Source organism: Leptonychotes weddellii, chromosome 5, assembly GCF_054177405.1.
Source record: "Leptonychotes weddellii isolate Sample4059 chromosome 5, ASM5417740v2, whole genome shotgun sequence".
NCBI classification, from domain to species: domain Eukaryota; kingdom Metazoa; phylum Chordata; class Mammalia; order Carnivora; family Phocidae; genus Leptonychotes; species Leptonychotes weddellii.
The window spans coordinates 117,764,529-117,782,491 of record NC_138373.1 but is presented as its reverse complement, the minus strand read 5'-3'; the positions used below and the strand labels follow the sequence as shown (position 1 = coordinate 117,782,491).

Here is a 17,963-nt window from a genome sequence, read left to right as displayed (position 1 = left end):
TCATGATCCCGGGGTCCTGGGATTGAGCCCCACATCGGGCTCCCTGCTCAGCGAGGAGCCTGCTTCTCCCTCTCCCTCTGCCTGCTGCTTCCCCTGCTTGTACACTCTCTCTCTCTGTCAAAAATAAATAAAATCTTAAAAAAAAAAAACAAAAAAAACAATGTTAGGATCACACTATAAAATCCAGAAAAGGCAAGCGTGCTGGCCAAAGAGTGAGCCCTGTGTTTGCGACCTTCAGAGAATCATGGGAAATAATGCTGTAGCAACAGTGGTACCCAGAAAAAAAAGAGGACAGAGTCTCCACCCTCCAATCACTGCTTTCTAAGACAGATGAACTAGGTGATCATTTCTTTTTGTTTTTGTTCTCCTTTTCCTGAGAGCCAGTGTTATCCCTGCTTTGTCTGTCTACCACGTTAGGGGCTAGGGTTTGGACGTTGGTCTAGTTCCTGAAGCTGGAATGCGAAGCAGCCACGCCCACACAGACCCAGGATGCCTTAATACCTTGACTTTGTGAGCAGATGGTTTCTGGGGGGTGGGGCAGTGGGGACTGAGAAGCAGGAGTGAAGACACAGCAGAAGCCGCTGAGGTTGAAGATATTACAGTCACACCTAGCTTTAAATCATTATGGTGACAAAGCTGTGACAAAAGCTATGCAAAACCCTTTTCCTCCAGATTAAAAAAAAAACAGTAACAACAACAACCTAGGGGAGGGGAAGAGGGTGAGAAACCAGTGTAGAAAAAAATACCAGGAAACCTTAGAGATGTGTCTGCTGAGGGAGATGGTGGAGCCTGGTGCTAAAGACATATCCGGCAACCCCCCTCCCTTTCGGGACTTAAAAAACCCTTGGCATGGCCACCAGCCAGAGCAGCCCTTGGATGTCTTTTGTGCTCATCTACTGAAAAGTTTCTCTTGGGTATGAGATGGGAAGCAATGGTAATTTATTATCATTTGGTTTTTCTCAGAAAAAATTCTCGTCCACGGACTTTGTCATACTCTAGCATTACTGGGCGCTCAGCATCCGTGATATATCGGTATTCATATAATATTATTACCACTGAATAATCATAGTATCTAACATTTGTTGAGCCCTTTAGCCAAGGACCATGCTTTACACAACACGGGACCTTGTCATTTAATCCTTACAACTCCTACCCCCCCCCAAATGCCTTTATTATTTCCATTTTCCTAGAGACCTATGACCTAGGAAGCGTATGACCTAGGAGGATAGAGAGATTCCTTGAAGTATAAGTATTCCAAAAATGGTATCTCTAACCACTGAAGAGGATAGTCACGGTTCTTAAAAAAAAAAAAAAAAAAAAAAAGCTGCTTATCAAAATTACCTTACCTTAAATTTTAATGCCCCTCTTTTTAAATGCATGACACCTGCTAGTTAAAATGTATTCATTTCTGTCATAATTTATTATTGAGCCAGTTTGAATTAAAACCTAGAAAAGGATTCACCATCTTATAATCATTTTTAGTGGGCACATTCCCTGATTGCTAGACTTTCTTCTTTTTAACAATATCTGGGGAAACACACATGAGGGTCTCATGACAAAAGTACTTCCTCGGAGAAAAAAGCATCAGAATTGACCCATCATCTAATATTTATTAAGTCTGCTGCATGTTGATCCTTTTTCCTTTAGCATCCACATTTTATTTTTATTGAGAAGTTATAAATATCAAATTTGTTCTAAATATATGTAATAGAAAAGATATATTTTATATAACATATAAATAGGTTTATATATTATATGAAATATATTATTATATATTATATCACCAATTTACTTATTTGACACCTTCTAAAATAGTTTAAGACCTTCTAAATCACTTACCTAGCTCCTTGTAACCAGAGAGCTCAGAATTTAAATTTAAAAGAAAAAGAACAATAAGACATTATTAACTCTCTTTACTATAAAACGGTATCTGGTGCAGGGCTTTAAAAAAAAAAAATGGCTCCACCATGGCATTTTTGATCCCTCAGGTGTGATAAGGCCTAGAATTTACATTTCTGGCAAGTTCTCAGAGGATGCCGCTGCTGCACTTTGAGAACCACCATGCGGAAGCATAGGACTTCCTCCCCCGTCTCTTTTCCTCCTTTAATCTTCCCTCCCACCTCATTCTCTTCCAAATCAATCTTCTCTTCTTTGATTCCTTTGCCCTTTCTCCTTTTTTCCTCTTCTCTTTTCCGCCCTCCCTTCCAAGGTGGTATTTGAGGCTTCCAGCAAGAACATGTTTACAAGGACTTGTTTTGATTATTTATCCACATAACAATATTTACTGAGCAGGTACAAAGATTCCTTCCTGCCTCCCTTCCTTTCTTCATTCATCCATTCTTTCAACAAATATTTGATGAAACTCTTTTATGCCAAGCTCTATGCAAGGAGAACAAGATTGCCCTAAGAGAGTTCTCCATATGCTTGGGAAAGGCAGGCAGTCAGAAGCATATAAGGCATTATATTATTACCAGGTGTCATTAATGCTCTGAATTAAACAAATGGATTGCTGAGATGAATAATAATAAAAGGACACTTTTTCCTTGTGTGGTCAGAAAGGGTCTGGCCCCACTGGGGTGTGTTGAAGCTGAGAACTTAAAGACTGAGAGGAAGATAACCAAGCAGAGAATCCGGGGAGGAGTGGTCCAAGAAGATGAAAAGGCAGGTATAAAGGCCCTGAGGCAGGAAAAGGTCAGCTCTGTGTTGGGGTGTCTCCAAACCCCAAGCACACAGTAGGTTCTCAGTCAATATTTGCTGAACGAATGAGTAAATGAATTATCAGACCCAGGCCCCTGGAGCAAGGAGGCAAGAAGAGAGGCCAGGTCACGAATGGCTCTTTAGGTTATGGGTGAGGAGTTTGGATTAACCAATAACTTGAGCAATCTACTCTGCCCTCCCCTCCTCCCCGCAACCTTTCCACACCCACCTCATAACCTCATCTACAGTAGCAGTTCTCAAAGTATGGTCCCTGGACCCCTGATGACCGGTTGTTTCTCATTCAACATCTGTGTTTATAAGCTGACAAGAGCCGTGCTCTCATCCATGAATTCATAATTTATGACTATGTAAATTATAACAATTAATTGCTATGACAATTTGTTTAAAAGGCAACTGTTTGTCCACTCACGTCTAATCAGAAGCAGCCCCACCCTTCCCATGCGGTCTGGGACACGTTTCCAAGTGGCAAAGAGAAGTGATCCCAAATTCCTGGAATGCAGTAACCTCCAAAGCATATGCAGTGTCATGATGCAGGATAAATAGGTTCAAAAGAAGTTGAGGAATTCCAAATAAAAATGAGAACAAAGAAGAAGAATGAATCAATTTATTTATACTTTGTAAAGTAGTTTCAAATAAACTCCTCATAGAAAAAAAACAGTATCTGGCAACTTTCCCCAGTCCCAAACTGCCTTGAATCCATTACAGTTCTCTTTAATTTCTCCTATTAATATAACTGTTTTTTAAAAAGAAAAATGTAATCAGTAAAAGCCTAAGTTTAAACTTTTCCTCATTGTTTCACAATATGCTAATCCTTATGGGCTATTTAGGATCCACTCACTTTGGTGGGAACTCTCCTGTAAGCCTTAAGATTTTCCAGGAAAAAGAACTCGGGGTTATATGACTTTGGAAAAGAAATGTCTATGACCACTACTGGGCCTTTGCTTCACGCATTGCTATGATTCTTCATATACATCAATAGTAAAATAAATGGCAACACATGATTCTAAATATATGTTTCTCTGATACAAAAATAAAAGGACCCTATTTAAAAAACTTCTTTTCTTAATTCCTATTTCCAAGGGCATTATTAGCAGATCACTGCTAATAACCTAGAATTTGGAAACATCTAAACCGTATTGTAAGGATTTTTTGTTATCCCCTTGCTTGATTAGTCCTTCAAATTTTGCCTTTTCTGATGCATTTGCCTGCACCAAAGGAAGGATTATAGGAAGAATGTTTGACAGTATGTTGAAAATGAAATACAGTTTTTAGATTAACTTATAGGGTAGGGTAGGTTGTGGCATGCAGGGTTTAAAAAGAAAACAAAAAGATGGTGGGCAAAACTTGGAGGGGATAGGATTTATTGAAGATTTGGGCAAAGGGCAGAAAATAGTATTTAGTATATTTGGGGGAAATCTCAAATCTGCGGGGCAATTTATGAGAAAATTCTATAAACCTCAATGGAAAAGACAAAGCAAGAGAGAAACTGCAGAAGTTAGAAAAGCGCAACCTACGTGATGGTTGAATTTAAAAGAGAGGGGAAAAAATGTGATGGGGATGCAATCTATTACCAGGTAAGCCAACACCTGGACAGCACATAAGCATTTACAAAAGGTGCTTTCACATCTGTGACCTTATTTATTCTTCATAACAGCTCTGGGAAGTATTTAGAGTGGTATGATTCCAGTTTGACAGACAAGGAAGCCACATTGTTTTCTGAATACAGCAAGAAAAGAGAAAGGTAATGAATGTTGAGAAGGAACGAAGCTGCAGAAAGACCCCTTTAAGGGCTGAAGGCAGCCTGTCTGTAACAGAGAGGAGGGGACCACCTCTGATGCTGCAGAGACGTGGGAGGCTGTGAAAAGCCATTGAACGTGGGGGCAAAATACAGAGGGCGAGAAAGGCTCTCTTGGAAGGCAAGTCATCTGGGCAGAGAAACAGGAAAGATTCTGTCTTCCCAGAAATACACGCAGTTCAGGTTTGCCCTTTGAGCGTTTGCTAACTTGAAAAGGAGACTTGAGATCTCTGGTCTGGCTGCAGATTTAAAGCCCATAGAATCTCTGAAGGGGTAGCAATTTCATTTTTTCATTCAAAGGTTTCTTAAAAACATGTTTTCTGAAGGAATCGAAACAATTTTCACTTTTTTCTGCCTATCCTCAAAGTGGATACAGTTGATACAGAAGTCGATACTCTAGCTTTCTGTAGAATCTGCCTACCTGAGAAAGAAGGGAATATGACATTCTTCTTATTGATTTAGCTCCAGAGTATTTGGTTTTGAAAATTAAACTGGGAAATCTCATCTCTTCTGGCGGTTGTCAGAGAAGGCACCCAAGAAAAGCAACGGAGCATTATAAAAGCTGTTGCCATATTTTGCTTGTATCACCTGTGTACAATTAAACATTTTTGCTCTTTGGTTATTAGAAACTCTTTTAAAATCCATTTTCACATACATGATGATTCGGATATCGAGGCCGTTGGGCAGTTGCTAAAAAGCTATAGTTAGTGCTGGAAACTGAGTCAATTCCAGTTTTTGTAATACGTGTGGGAACTGAGCCATCAATAGTGTTTTCCTCAAAGGAAGAGTTTTACTGCTTTCTTATATTGCTCGGACAATTATGGATGAAATGGTATTAACTACTGGATGGTCAGTGGTGAAACTGCTTTGTAGTTTGCTTTGTGCGTTGAGCAACGGGCGGTGATTACATTTGTTCTTGGTCAGCAGCATTTGCATAAGATTTAGGGAGGACACCGACCTCTATACAAGAGAAAGGGGAAAGTGAATGGCAGAGAAAGAGAAAGGTCAAGTTGACAATGGACAAGATCCTTTGGGGGTCTTTTTCTCTTGCTGGTGTCAGGGGGATGTGCATTGGGACAAATGACTGCTTTGAGGTGAGAAGGGCAAAAGCACTCTAATAAAAGGCTTCAGGAAGGAGTGTAGGCGACCTAGGGAAATCTGCTGTGGTCTAGTTTAATCCTGGGAAAAGGGGCCCCGGAGAAAGCAGATGAGGAAGATAGGAAGGAAGATAGGGAGGGGGAGGCGCTGGGTGTGGAGGGAGGAAGGGGGTGGGGGGCCTGGAAAGTGAGAGGGAGCAAGTACTGACGGTGGCTAGGACGGCGGGGAGGAGGACCACCGAGTGGGAAAAAGTGAAAGTCGCGGGAGAGGAGGAGGAGGAGGAGGCAGAGCTCGGTGGGCCCGGACGGGCCCCCCGGCCAGGGGGGCGGCGGCGCCGGGGCAGCGGGGGCAGCGCGGCCCGCCGCGGGCCCCCTTGGCAGCCTCAGGCGTTGGCTCCTCGGGGCTCCCTCCCTCGCCGGCGCATTGTTCCTTTGCCGGGAGACGAGGAAATTGCCTTTTGATTGCGGAAGTCCGCGGCCGGGGCCCGGGGCGAGGCAGCGCGGGTCAGCATGGCAGCGTGGGAAGGGCGGCGCGCTGCCTGCCCCCGCCGCCTCTCGCGTCCGCAGCCCGCCCGGGGCGGCAGCAGCAGCGGCGGCGGCGGCGACCGCGGCGGCCCCTGCGCGTCGCCAGCCCGGAGGGAAGCGCTGTGCGCCCGCGGGGCGCGCTGAGCGCGCGCAACAGGTGCCCCCCACCCCCACGCCCCCGCCCCGCGCCGGCCGTCGGGGCCGCCGGGCGCCCCAGCCCCTCTGCTGAGTCGGGGTGGTGAGCGCTGAGCGCGATGCTGAGCCATGGAGCGGGGCTGGCCTTGTGCACCGCGCTGAGCCTGCTGCAGGTGAGTGGCCCGAGGGAGGTGGCGGGCCGACGCGCCCCTCCCTGCTGACGACCAAACTCCCAGTCGGCCGTCGGGTCGCCTGGGTCGTGCTTTGCAGAGGGAGATGGCCGAATTTCTTCCTCTCCCTGGGGAAGAAAGGTCCTCTCGTGAGCCCTCCGGCCAGACTGACAGCTCATCCGACTGTCCGAGGCACCGAGCCGCCCTCCTTCTCCAAGCCGCTCCCCAGAAAGAGCAGGCCGGGGAGAGAGTTGCCACCCACCTCCTCCGCGGGTCTTTCCTCGGGCTGGAGGGCAAAGGGCTGGGCTGAGGCTGGGGCTGAGGGCTGAGGAGGAGGACAGGTCCCGGGACGGTCTAGACGGCGGACTTCAGCTGCTTCTGGTTCCTTTGCAGACTGGACTGGGGGAGCCAGTGAGATGTAACTTCACCCTGACGGAGTCCAAGGTCTCCAGCCGGTCGGCGTCTCTGCAGTGGAGAACTCTGGGGTCACCCTGTAACTTCAGCCTCATCTATAGCAGTGACACGTCAGGGGTCGTATGGTGCCACCCCACGCGGATAGACAACACCACCTATGGATGCTACCCCAAGGATCTGCAGGCGGGAACCACCTATAACTTCAGGATTGTGTCTCTGGATGGAGAAGAGAGAACTGTGGTCTTGCAAACAGGTAAAGGGTGACAGGTGCAGTTGGACGGCCAGGCCACTCTGGGCTGAGCCCTGCCTTTTCAAGCTGGTGTTTCATTTGAGCTCCAGGCATACAGAAAATAAAGGTAAAAATACCTGTGAAGATAAATATTGACCAAGATTTCTAGTTTCCTCAGATCTGGCCAGAAGCAGCTTGGTTGACTTTTAGAGATTTCCTTAGTGCTGAAGACAGCGGACTAGCTCTTTGAAGGGGGAGTGCCTCAGAGAGGAGCTGTGGGCTGTGGAGGGAGTTTGTTAAATTTGCTGAAACGGTGTGGTTTGAGCTTCCATCACATTAAACTGTCAAGCCCTGGAATAATTTTAAGCAAATGTTTTTAGAATAAATAATGGAAGTGCAACGATTAGGGATATGCCTTTCCTCAACTTAGTTTTATTTTTGGAACCAGGACATAAAATCTTCAGGAATAGAATAGAGCCATTCATAGGGGAAGATTCGAAAAGTCCTTTCAAATGAGGGCACGAAAATTAATTTGTATAACTTGAATAACTAAAACAGCGTAGTATCAGAGACGGTCCTTTGGTTACTCTGAACTTCAAGTCACTCACTTTCTTTACAGTTTTGGTAAACCCTTCCATGTGTATATAGGAAGAGTTTGTCTTTCCTGCGTCAGTTTTCTTGTCTGTAAAATAAGAGTGTTAGACTTGGCCGTTGAGGTCCAAGTTCTTACCAAGTGCCAATGACCTAGGTAGGGGGCTGTCATACTCTAACCTCGTTATTCCTGTCAGCTACCCATTACATGTGCTCTAAATTCTCTAACAACTTTGATGTTTTGTGACTTCATTAGTCTTCCTTTTAACATTGTCTTTACTTGTTGCAATAGTGAAACTTTACTTCTATTCAGAAAGTCAAATTTCACAGAAAAATTCTGGAAGTCAAATTTTAGAAATGTGTTGTCCTTACTACTCTTTCATGTTCAACCTGAACAAAGATGACTTCCTTAGCTATCGGTCTTTAAAAAGGTGTGAGAACTTTCAGTTCTCAAGGCAGTTACAGCAGGGTCAGGAAATGTAGCTGGGTTCATGTAGTAAGTCAATCAAATATTCATTCTCTTCTTTTTTCGGAGAAAAATTAAGAATGCCAATTACATCACTTGGCTTACTTCAGATGAAACTTTGAGATAATTTCTGAGATTTGCAGGAACTTAAATTGAAAGGAAACAGCACTCGTGAAGAATTTGGTTATGTTTTTATATGGAATCAAAGAGAGACTGAAATCAACCACATAATTAGAACATTTTACAGAAGTTGAAGTGGTTATGTTTTTAGTCATGAAGCTGCTGGTCTCTTGGTATGGGAGGATAGTTTTGTGAACACTCAGATTGCTAATGCTGTGAAATTTATGACATAGAACTTCCAGATGTGTTCATTGCATTTGTTAAGGTGTCTGTTGAATGGGGCAGAACTATTTTTAAAAATAGGAAAAAGACTCACTGTGGGTGTTACTAGTTAGAATGCGCTCCAAGTCTAATTATGCTTGTAGGTGTTCCAAGTCCAAAGACATTTGTGAAATGTAAGAAATATTTGCATTTTATTGACTATGTTGAGTTAAAAAAAGACTTCATCAGCATTCAGGTTTTCATCATTTTTCTTAAAGACTTACTTTTTACAGTATCACAAATATACTTTTCACCACAAATTCTATGAGCTCCATGATAAATGTGAAGGATGAAATTTGCAGGTGATGGTTGTATAATGATATTTTTTCCCCACACTTATTTGTATGATGGTGTAATGCCTAGGATCCTCTACATTTTAAAAATAATTTTATTTAAATAAACATTTTTATTTTATTTATTTATTTTTAATGTTTTACTTTTTTTTTTAAAGATTTTATTTATTTGACAGAGAGAGACACAGAACCCAATGCGGGGCTCGATCCCAGGACGCTGGGCTCCAGGGCCTGAGCTGAAGGCAGACACTTAACAACTGAGCCACCCAGGGACCCCTAAATAAACATTTTTTAATTAAGATATTTTAAAAATGTTTCAGGGAGGATTTTTTTGGTTGGTTGTTATTTGTTTTTTTGTCATTAGTGCTTTCTATAATTTGAGGACATAAGTGAATTTTTCATGTAGTTGAGAGAAAGTACTGGTATTTCTCTAAATTTTTAGGCTACAAAGGTGAACTCTACAAATCACGTTTTACACTTGGTAAAGTAGGACCAACTAGTAGTATAATATTAAGTCTGAGGTATACCTTCAAACAAAAGAAGTTATTCAAAATGTGCTTTACTACTCCATTTTGCCTGTCTTGTCAGTCTAGAATAAAAGAGAATGAGAGCAAGACATGATTTGACTAGAGATACAACAGTTGCTTAGATTATCTCTGTATCATTCCAAGTGTGATTTGTCTGGTTGTTCTTCCTGATAAACTGTCTAAAACAGTTCATTTATTGTCACGTAGACGTGGCCTTAAAGATTAAAAAAAATTTGAACTACATGGGAACTTATTTTAGCAACAATCAGTTTTCACTCCAGATTTTAAGTCAGAATTGAAAGAACATACATGGATTCAGCAAACATTCACCAAGCACGGATACTGCAGGGAATTATGCCAAGTGGTGACTGGTGTGCTTGTAAGGATGATGACCAAAACATGGTCCCTGTCCTTGCGGTCTGTGCAGAGGTGAGGGGAGGTCATGATGAAGGCGGGGACAGAACTTCTTTCCTGGATGAAGACCTCGCCCTGCCTCGTGTTTGCCATGCTGCCATCACCCCAGAGAAGGCGAGGCAGTTCTCAGGTGTCTTCAGTCATTAAACCAGTTGATGCAACAACCATGATAAGTTGAAAGCCAAATTATTTAGTTGTGAACAAAAATAATTTGGAAGTCAAATTATCTAGTTGTGAATTCATTGGAAATCAACTAATGAAGACAATATTGAAGAACTCCAAAACTTTTGTATCACTGTGTCCTCAGAGTCTAAGCAGAGGGCTGCAAACTGGTAGCCCCTAGGGGTGTCTAGCTAGGTGTCTAAATAATAATATGTTTCGTTTGGCTCACGTAATGTTTGTGAAAAATCCAGATTATTTTTACCAGCATTAAAAATGGAAAATTCACATAAGTGCCAGATTTCTGGGTTCCCCTAAAATATTGGAAGATTTGACAAAGCTGGACCACTCTGCCTAGAATTCTCTAGAGCTAAAGTTGTAGTTTCTCTCTGTTTAGATACCAATTCACTGGAATCCCCCTGGACCACTTCATTTATTTCCGTACTTGAATGCATCCTAAAGGCACTTGAGTTTGTTTAAATGAAACTTTCGAGTTTTTGTTTAGAACTTTTGGGAGGTTTTATCTTCCCACAAGTAAAAAGTAGTTTTTCAATATCTAAAATGGCATCTAGCACATGGTATTCAATAAATATTGATCACATGGATGGATAGATGGATGAATGAATGGATAGATGAATGGGTGGATGGATAGATAGATGATAGATAGATAGATAGATAGACAGATAGATATGAATGAATAAAGTGAACATTTCAGTGGGAGGATGTATGTATTCTAAGAATATGATCTATTCTCCTTGGGTTATAGGTAAGTTATAGAACCCAGGGAAGTAGTCTGGTAGTAAAGAACTTCACTTATGGGAAGACTATCTTAATAGCATATGCCTTCTTGTTAGTCAGTTTCAGCCACTTAATAATCAGCCTAGAACAAAGGGTGAAAAAAATTAGCTCTTTTAATATGGCTAATTCCTTCGTCTTTAATTAAAAAAAAACAAAACACTTTAGGAGCATTAATTACCAAGTCACCATATCAGCTCTTATTTACACTTCAAAATGTTACTTATTGTATTAGTTTACTAGGGCTTCCATGACAAAATACCAGACCAAGTGACTTAAATAACAGAAATTTATTTTCTCACAATTCTGGAGGCTAGAAGTCCCAGAGCAAGGCATCAGCCGCTTTTTTCCTGTGAATTCTCTAATTGGCTTGCAGGTGGCTGCCTTTTTGCTATATCCTCACATGCTCATCCCCCTGTCTATGCTGTCTGTGTTCTAGAAGGACACCAGTCATGTTGGGTTAAGGCCCACCCTAAAAATGTCAGTTTAACTTCATTCCCTCTTTAAAGGCCTTATCTCCAAATACAGTCCCATTCTGAGGTACTGGGGGTTGAGGGCTTCAATATATGAATTTTAGAGGGATACAATTGAGCCCATACACTTACAGAACTTTAAACATAAGCCACTACTTCCCAATAATGTCTGTAAGCTACTTGCATCAAAATCTTTGGCAAAATATCTTATAAAAGCATATATTATTGGCTTCTACCCCACATGTAATGAATTTAGAAGAAGTGGAGGCTGGAATATCTGATTTTAAACAAATATCACAGTGAATCAATGCACAATGAAGTTTAAGAGCTATTGACATGGTTTTTCTATTATTCATTGGCATTAAGATTCTGGTAGCATTCTTCTTTATGCATGGCTAAATCTATAATACCGAAGAATATTATCTTAACCAGGAAGAAACTATACTCTAATATTTGTCTTGTGCTTTTATAGTATCTAAAATACTTCCACCTACTTTATTTAGTAGGTAAGAGTATAAAATATATATTATATTGACCATATATTGTTTAATTTTATTTTTAGGGAGTATTGTGAAGGGGCAGGTTGCATAAAGATCGAGAGCTTGGTTCTAGAAGCAGCCTCCTCCATCACTCACTAGCCAAGTTGCCTCAAGCAAGTTACTAACCTCTCCAGGCCTGTTTCCTAATTTATAAAATGGGGATGATAATAAATATAATGCCTACTTCATAGGGCCATTTTGAGATTTTTTATTTGGGTCATACATAAATTCTAGAATAGTGTTTGTCACATACCATGTGCATAGTTAAGTTTACTATTATTACTTTCAGGTTGGAGATAAGATTGATATTCATGAGAATTAACTAATCACAAATCACGCAGCTAGTATATAATTGAACCAGGACTTGAATCCTGGGTTTCTGGCTTAGCTCCAATTCTTTCCACTACTCTGCAGAAAGGATATAATTTTTAAGTTGGTATTAGTTCTTTCAAATTACCGTGTGATATTTTGTTACTATTTTTCAAGTCAACTTTTAAAGAAGAAAAAATATATTACAAAATACCTTAAATCTATGTATACTTAGCCTACACAAGGATGGAATAATGATTAAATGTGTTTCAGAATGAAGAAATTATAAGCAGCTATTGATTTTCAATTGTGTGGAACTTTTGGTGATGATTTCAGTATTTAGCAATCAGCCATTGGCTGTCTACTTGTTTCAGGAATTCTAAGGTCAAGCTGAGCTATGAATATGGAATGAACCAACCTAGTTCTCTGAACTTGATCTTTTGAGTGCTTGGGAAGCTTCTTCCATCAGTCTGACTTCTGTTGGTGGGCATGGCATTCTACAGGTTGGCAAGAAAGACATAAAATCTTATTTGTCCAGACTGAATAAGAGAAGAACAAAGAGTAATTTTTTCACCTTCCATTTCCAGACATCAATTTGCTGGAATTCCCCTAGGGGATAAAGGATAACACTGATGCCTTTCTGATTTTGTAGGAGAAATCAAGCCCATTCTATCTGTATGAATGTATATCAATGAAGATGAATATATGCCCCTAAACACATAATATGCAAATAAAGTTAACATGATAGTTTTGCATATAGATTGCCAGGAATTTTTGGTTTTGGTTTTGCTTTCCTTCCTTTTATGTGGAAAATCTCAAATACATAAAAAAGTAAACAGAATAGTATAATTAACTACCATGTACTCGTCACCTACCTTTAACTGTAACCAACTGAGAGCCAATCTTATTTCATCTGTTTCTCCACCCTCTCCCCCACCCCATATCATTTTGATGCAATCCAAGCCATCGTTTGATTCCATTTGTACATATTTCAATATGCATTTCGGAAAGGTAAGAATTATCTTTCACATAATCACAATATCACTATATACCTAACATTAACAATAAGGTTTAGAAGCACACATCAAGTGCTAGGTCATGAATTTCTACATAGGAGGGGCTTTCTGGGTCAAAATCTGATTGGAAGGAGAGGCCAGGGGACTTCTCTTTCTGCGGCATTTATGTAGCACTTTAGATAATATTGAGAAAGCCTCACTCGTTAATATGGAAGAATTGGAGTGGGGCTGCTGAAGGATATCCTGGGGATGGCGGGGTTAAAGCCTCCGTCGGTTGTCAGGGCTGACAGGCCCCTCTAATGCTCACTAGAAGTGCTTTAGCCTCTTCACCTGCTTCTCACTCTGTAACACCCCTTCTTCTCTCTGATTTCTAACTCCCACTTTGACCTTCCAAACTTGCTCAAATTCCTGTCCTTCGTGAAGCCAACCTCTGAAACCTTAGCCACTGGATCTCATTCTCCATTTGCACATTAGCACTGTTGCTGGCCTGTGTTACTCGGAACAGCAAGAACAACAGCAGCGTTAATACCAACTGCCATTTACTGAGAGCTCGCCAGGTGCTAAGGCGGCACTTAACTTCTACCTCCGTTCCCTCTTAACACTTACAACTCTGTGTAGGAGGTGCTGTGCTCCTTTACGGATGAGGAAACTGAGCAGCAAGGAGCTTAGGCACGACTCTAAGTGACAGTGATGGGATTTGGACCCACGTCTAGTCTGACATCAAAGTCAGCCTCCCTGATAGTCCACCTTTTGTTTGCCTTTTCCACATATATCTTAAGTGCCTGAGTAGCCTGTAGACTCTCAGAGGAGCATCTACCACTTACGTACCCAGGGCCAAATATGATGACCCTCAAAGTAACAGGGCACCCTACACAGCTGTGAATGATGATGCAGATAACTGTGAAACCTGCTTTAATTTCACTTTTGAGGATATTAAAACTTGGAAAGTCCGTTACTACTTGAACTTCCTATCTAGTGTAAAAGTTGATAAATGCATGTTACTCTGATGAATAGAGAACAATAGAGTGCATCATCTTAAAATAAGTCAGGAAGCCAACTGTAGTCAAACAGCAACAATCACCAAGTAAAAGAAAATTACACCTCTATAAATGTACTTAATTAACTGTGGATTGTGAGCAATTGCTTTTTCATTTTGTTCTCCTTCTCATTTTCAAAACATGCACCAAAAAACAAAACAAAACAAGCAAACAAAAAAAAACCAAAAGCAAACCTGTTTGTGACTTTTGCTCCACCCTTACTTTGATTTCCCAGTTGTTTGGTATGAATAGTTGATGTTCATTCCATTTTATGTAGAGTGCTACATAAATGCAGCTTCCGGTCTCCTAGCCTCCCTGCTTTTAACTAGAATAGTATCCCAGTTTCCGTAGAGATACAGAAATAGGCCCTGTCATTACTAAAAAGGTAGATCTGTTGGCCTAGAGTTAGTGGTGAAAGATAAGATGTGTGTGTGGGTGGGGAATAATATCCTATTTGAGGCGACCCTGAGTGCCTACGGAGAAACTTAGACTTCATCTCATGGAAAGATCTTGGTGCTGTAAGAAGGACGAGGATGGTGATGGGGAAGATATACAAAGAGGTTATTTGGCAACAGTACAGAAAAGGGAGAAAATAAGGAAGACACCCAGAAAATTCTGGGAGCAGCTAAAACATAAGGCAATGGGATCCCAGGTAAAGGCAGTCAGATTAGGGAAACAAAAAGGAAGAATCATGAAAAATGATTAAAAAAAAAAATCAGAGTAACTTTCACAGCCACAGAATTAGATTTAGGTGTGATTAGTGTTGTTACTCATTTTATCTCTGCTACGATAGTCTAACCATCAAACGAAAATTCTGTAAATTTACCTATTATTTTCCAAGGACATCTGGTTTGAGTGTTTTGTTATTACACTGAGCATGCATTCAAGACATCACCCATCCTGGGACAGCTAAGGTGTAATAGAAGGAACTTGCAGCCAGGTGTTAGAATCTCAGCTATACTACTTGTTACGTGCGTGACCTAAATGAGTCACTTCACATCTCTGACCGCCTCTTCCAACTGAGAAAGCACATTGTAAACTATCAGATCCTACACAGATATATTGTGATGCTATCCTGACTTGGAGAAAAGCTTTTGGCACTAACCCATGGATGGCCTGCAATCCTGTTAAAAGGTTCAATTTATTTCCAAAATAAACATTATCATTTCAAATTCTGAACACTGGAAATTCCTATATCAATAAATAATAATGTGTTAGTAGCCATACAAAAAAAAATTTTAAGCAGGTATTACTTGTTACATATATGAATTTTTCCTTCTTTCTAAGTCCCATTTTTAAAAAAGAGAAACAAAGAAGAATTCATTTTGGTTCAAAAATTTAGCTAACCTTCATCTTTTCCTCAAAGAACAGAAAAATTAGGTTGACGTCAAGACCACTTTATGAAATTTTCAGGCTTTCTGATACTGGTAGATTCATTGAAATATAGAAGATGAATATCACAGAACTTTACATCTGGCATTCCATAATCCAGGTCTGTCTGAAACTGAGAGGTACAAGCAGATGTCTCAAATTTATGGCTAATGATACATTTTGATACATTGACTGAGATTAAGATTGATTAAATTGATTGAGATTAAATCATTGATTTATGGCTTTCCACAGTTCTCATAGTTCATCAAACTTCACTAGCTACTATATATATGAGAGTGGTACATGGAAAAACCAGAAAGGCTATAAATGCGCCTGTGTGCGTTGACATCTGCAGCCATCGGCATGAATTACATAAGTCAAGTAGGGTTTTCCAATTACGTGCCATCTGTCATACGATCAAAAGATTACATACATATAACTACATTTTGAAACAGCATTAGAAATCCCTCTCTCTTGCATTCATATAGATATAGATATAGATGAAATTCATTTGTATATATACATGAAATCAGCACCCCTTTTGGAAGTACCTAATTTTTTTTTTTTTAAGATTTTATTTATTTATTTGAGAGAGAGAGTGAGAGAGAGAAAGAGCACAAGACGGGGGAGCGGGAGAGGGAGAAGCAGACTCCCTGCTGAGCAGGGAGCCCGATGCGGGACTCGATCCCGGGACTCCAGAATCATGACCTGAGCCGAAGGCAGTCGCTTAACCAACTGAGCCACCCAGGCGCCCATACCTAATTTATTTCTAAGAAAATATTGGAGACTTTCTTTTAACACAGCAGAGTTTTCCTCGGGCTTACATTGCAAAGACGTGTGAAAACCCTGTAACTTCTGCAGCATGGGTAGCAGCGGTGGCCAAGGGCCAGCACAGAACTTTATCGCAGTATAAATGGGGTTTGAAGTGTTTGTTTCCAGTGCAGGTTCTCGCAGCCCAGGCACTTCCCAGTCTCATTGTTCCTTTGTTCTAGCGGATGTACAAAGGATTGACTGTTTTGTTTTCTGGCTCGGAGAGATTAGATAAAGTCTGCATTTCTGAACTTCACTCTCTATGCACGCAACCTTAAAATTCATTTTCTGTAGCTTATATTTTGCAAATTATATGTGGTTTAGATTATACTGACCATACCATTATTTTCTTTAACCTTTATCTGGCTTGTAGACATCGATGACAGTATTGATCTCGTTGGAGCTCTCGCTGGAAAGCAGCTGTCCCTCCCATCCTTGTCCTTAAAATGCCTCTTCAGCAAAAATGTGTCATCTCGATTGGCTATGACAAGGTTGTTCTTGGGTTTCGTTGGCTACTAGAATCTCATGGTAGTGAAGTGCCTTATTCTCGCCAGGCAACAAAAAAGACTTTCTGTAAGGGGAAATTATGTTCTTTCTTTTTATTATGATGTCCTTAATTACAGACTATGATGTAGGATAGAAAATTTAGATAATATTGCCAGAAAAAGAAAAAAAAAACTACTGTTTTTCCGCAAGAACCTATAAATGAGAATCATCTTGGGAATTTTTAATTTTATCTTAATGGTTAGAAAGTTAGGTCATGGGAATAAACTGATAAGATTTTATCAAGTTTTTGTGTTTTCTTTTAATGAAGAAGGCAATTAAGGCTATTCGTTTAGCTTTAAAAAAATTGTATTCCACTTCTGCCTCCATTTTGTCGGTGATTCAGAGGAAGCTTTTTTTTGTGATCAAGTAGACAGCATAAGTTTCTATTACTGAGTGCCCATTCTATGCCAGGTAAATCTGCTCTACACCTCCTCAAATCATCCGAGAATATAGGTATGATTATATGATACTCCCCAGACAGATGGGAAAGTGGAGGCTTAGATAGCTTGAGTAACTTGTCCAAAGTCTCGTGACTGGCCCATGACGGAGCCGAGGATTTGAACTTAGTTCTGTCTAACCCCAAAGCCCACGCTCTCTGCCACGACATTTGCCTGCTTCCGTGACAGGACCTCCTCCTGTTTACAGAAATAATAACAACAGTAGCTAACATTGAACACTTGCTATGTGCCGGGCACTGTTCTAAGTGCTCTAGATAAAACAATGTAATCTTCATAAATATCTTGCCGAATAGATAGTATTACTATCTGCATTGCAGAGATGAGACAGCAGCAGCACAGAGAGGTTAAGGAATTGCCCAAAGTACACAGCTACGGAGCCAGAGAGCCGGACTCAGCCCCAGGCTGTCAGACCGCAGAGCCTATGCTCTGCCTGTGAACCTCTGCTATACTAGGGTGTAGACCACACACCTTGCGCTTTGGGCTCTCTGAGTTACTGCTGTCTTGGCTTCCTTGTCTGCTGACATTTATATTATTATTAGTTCTTGTATTACAAAATGCTACGTGGCTTGTCTTGTGCTTTTTGCAGGATGATGTACTCATTTAAGTCACAGCATTAAACACACACACAAAAAATTAGATTGACCATAGGTTGTGTTTAGCTTCTGGATGGTGTCTCTAGGTGACCCGCGGATAGT

General features: G+C 40.9%; 1 protein-coding gene across 2 annotated transcripts in view; it reads left to right on the top strand.

Annotated features, from left to right (window-relative positions):
• PTPRB (protein tyrosine phosphatase receptor type B) overlaps positions 1-17,963 on the top strand; it is a 110,543-nt gene that overhangs the window by 21,781 nt on the left and 70,799 nt on the right. Inside the window, exons 1-2 of one of the 2 annotated variants that reach the window (XM_006732342.3) lie at positions 6,218-6,443; positions 6,834-7,107. In XM_006732342.3, the coding sequence (XP_006732405.2) occupies positions 6,390-6,443; positions 6,834-7,107 (328 nt within the window). In that variant the 5' untranslated portion in view covers positions 6,218-6,389. Of the gene's footprint in view, positions 1-6,217; positions 6,444-6,833; positions 7,108-17,963 lie in introns of those variants that run through there. The other variant, XM_031027040.2, reaches the window with a different exon arrangement.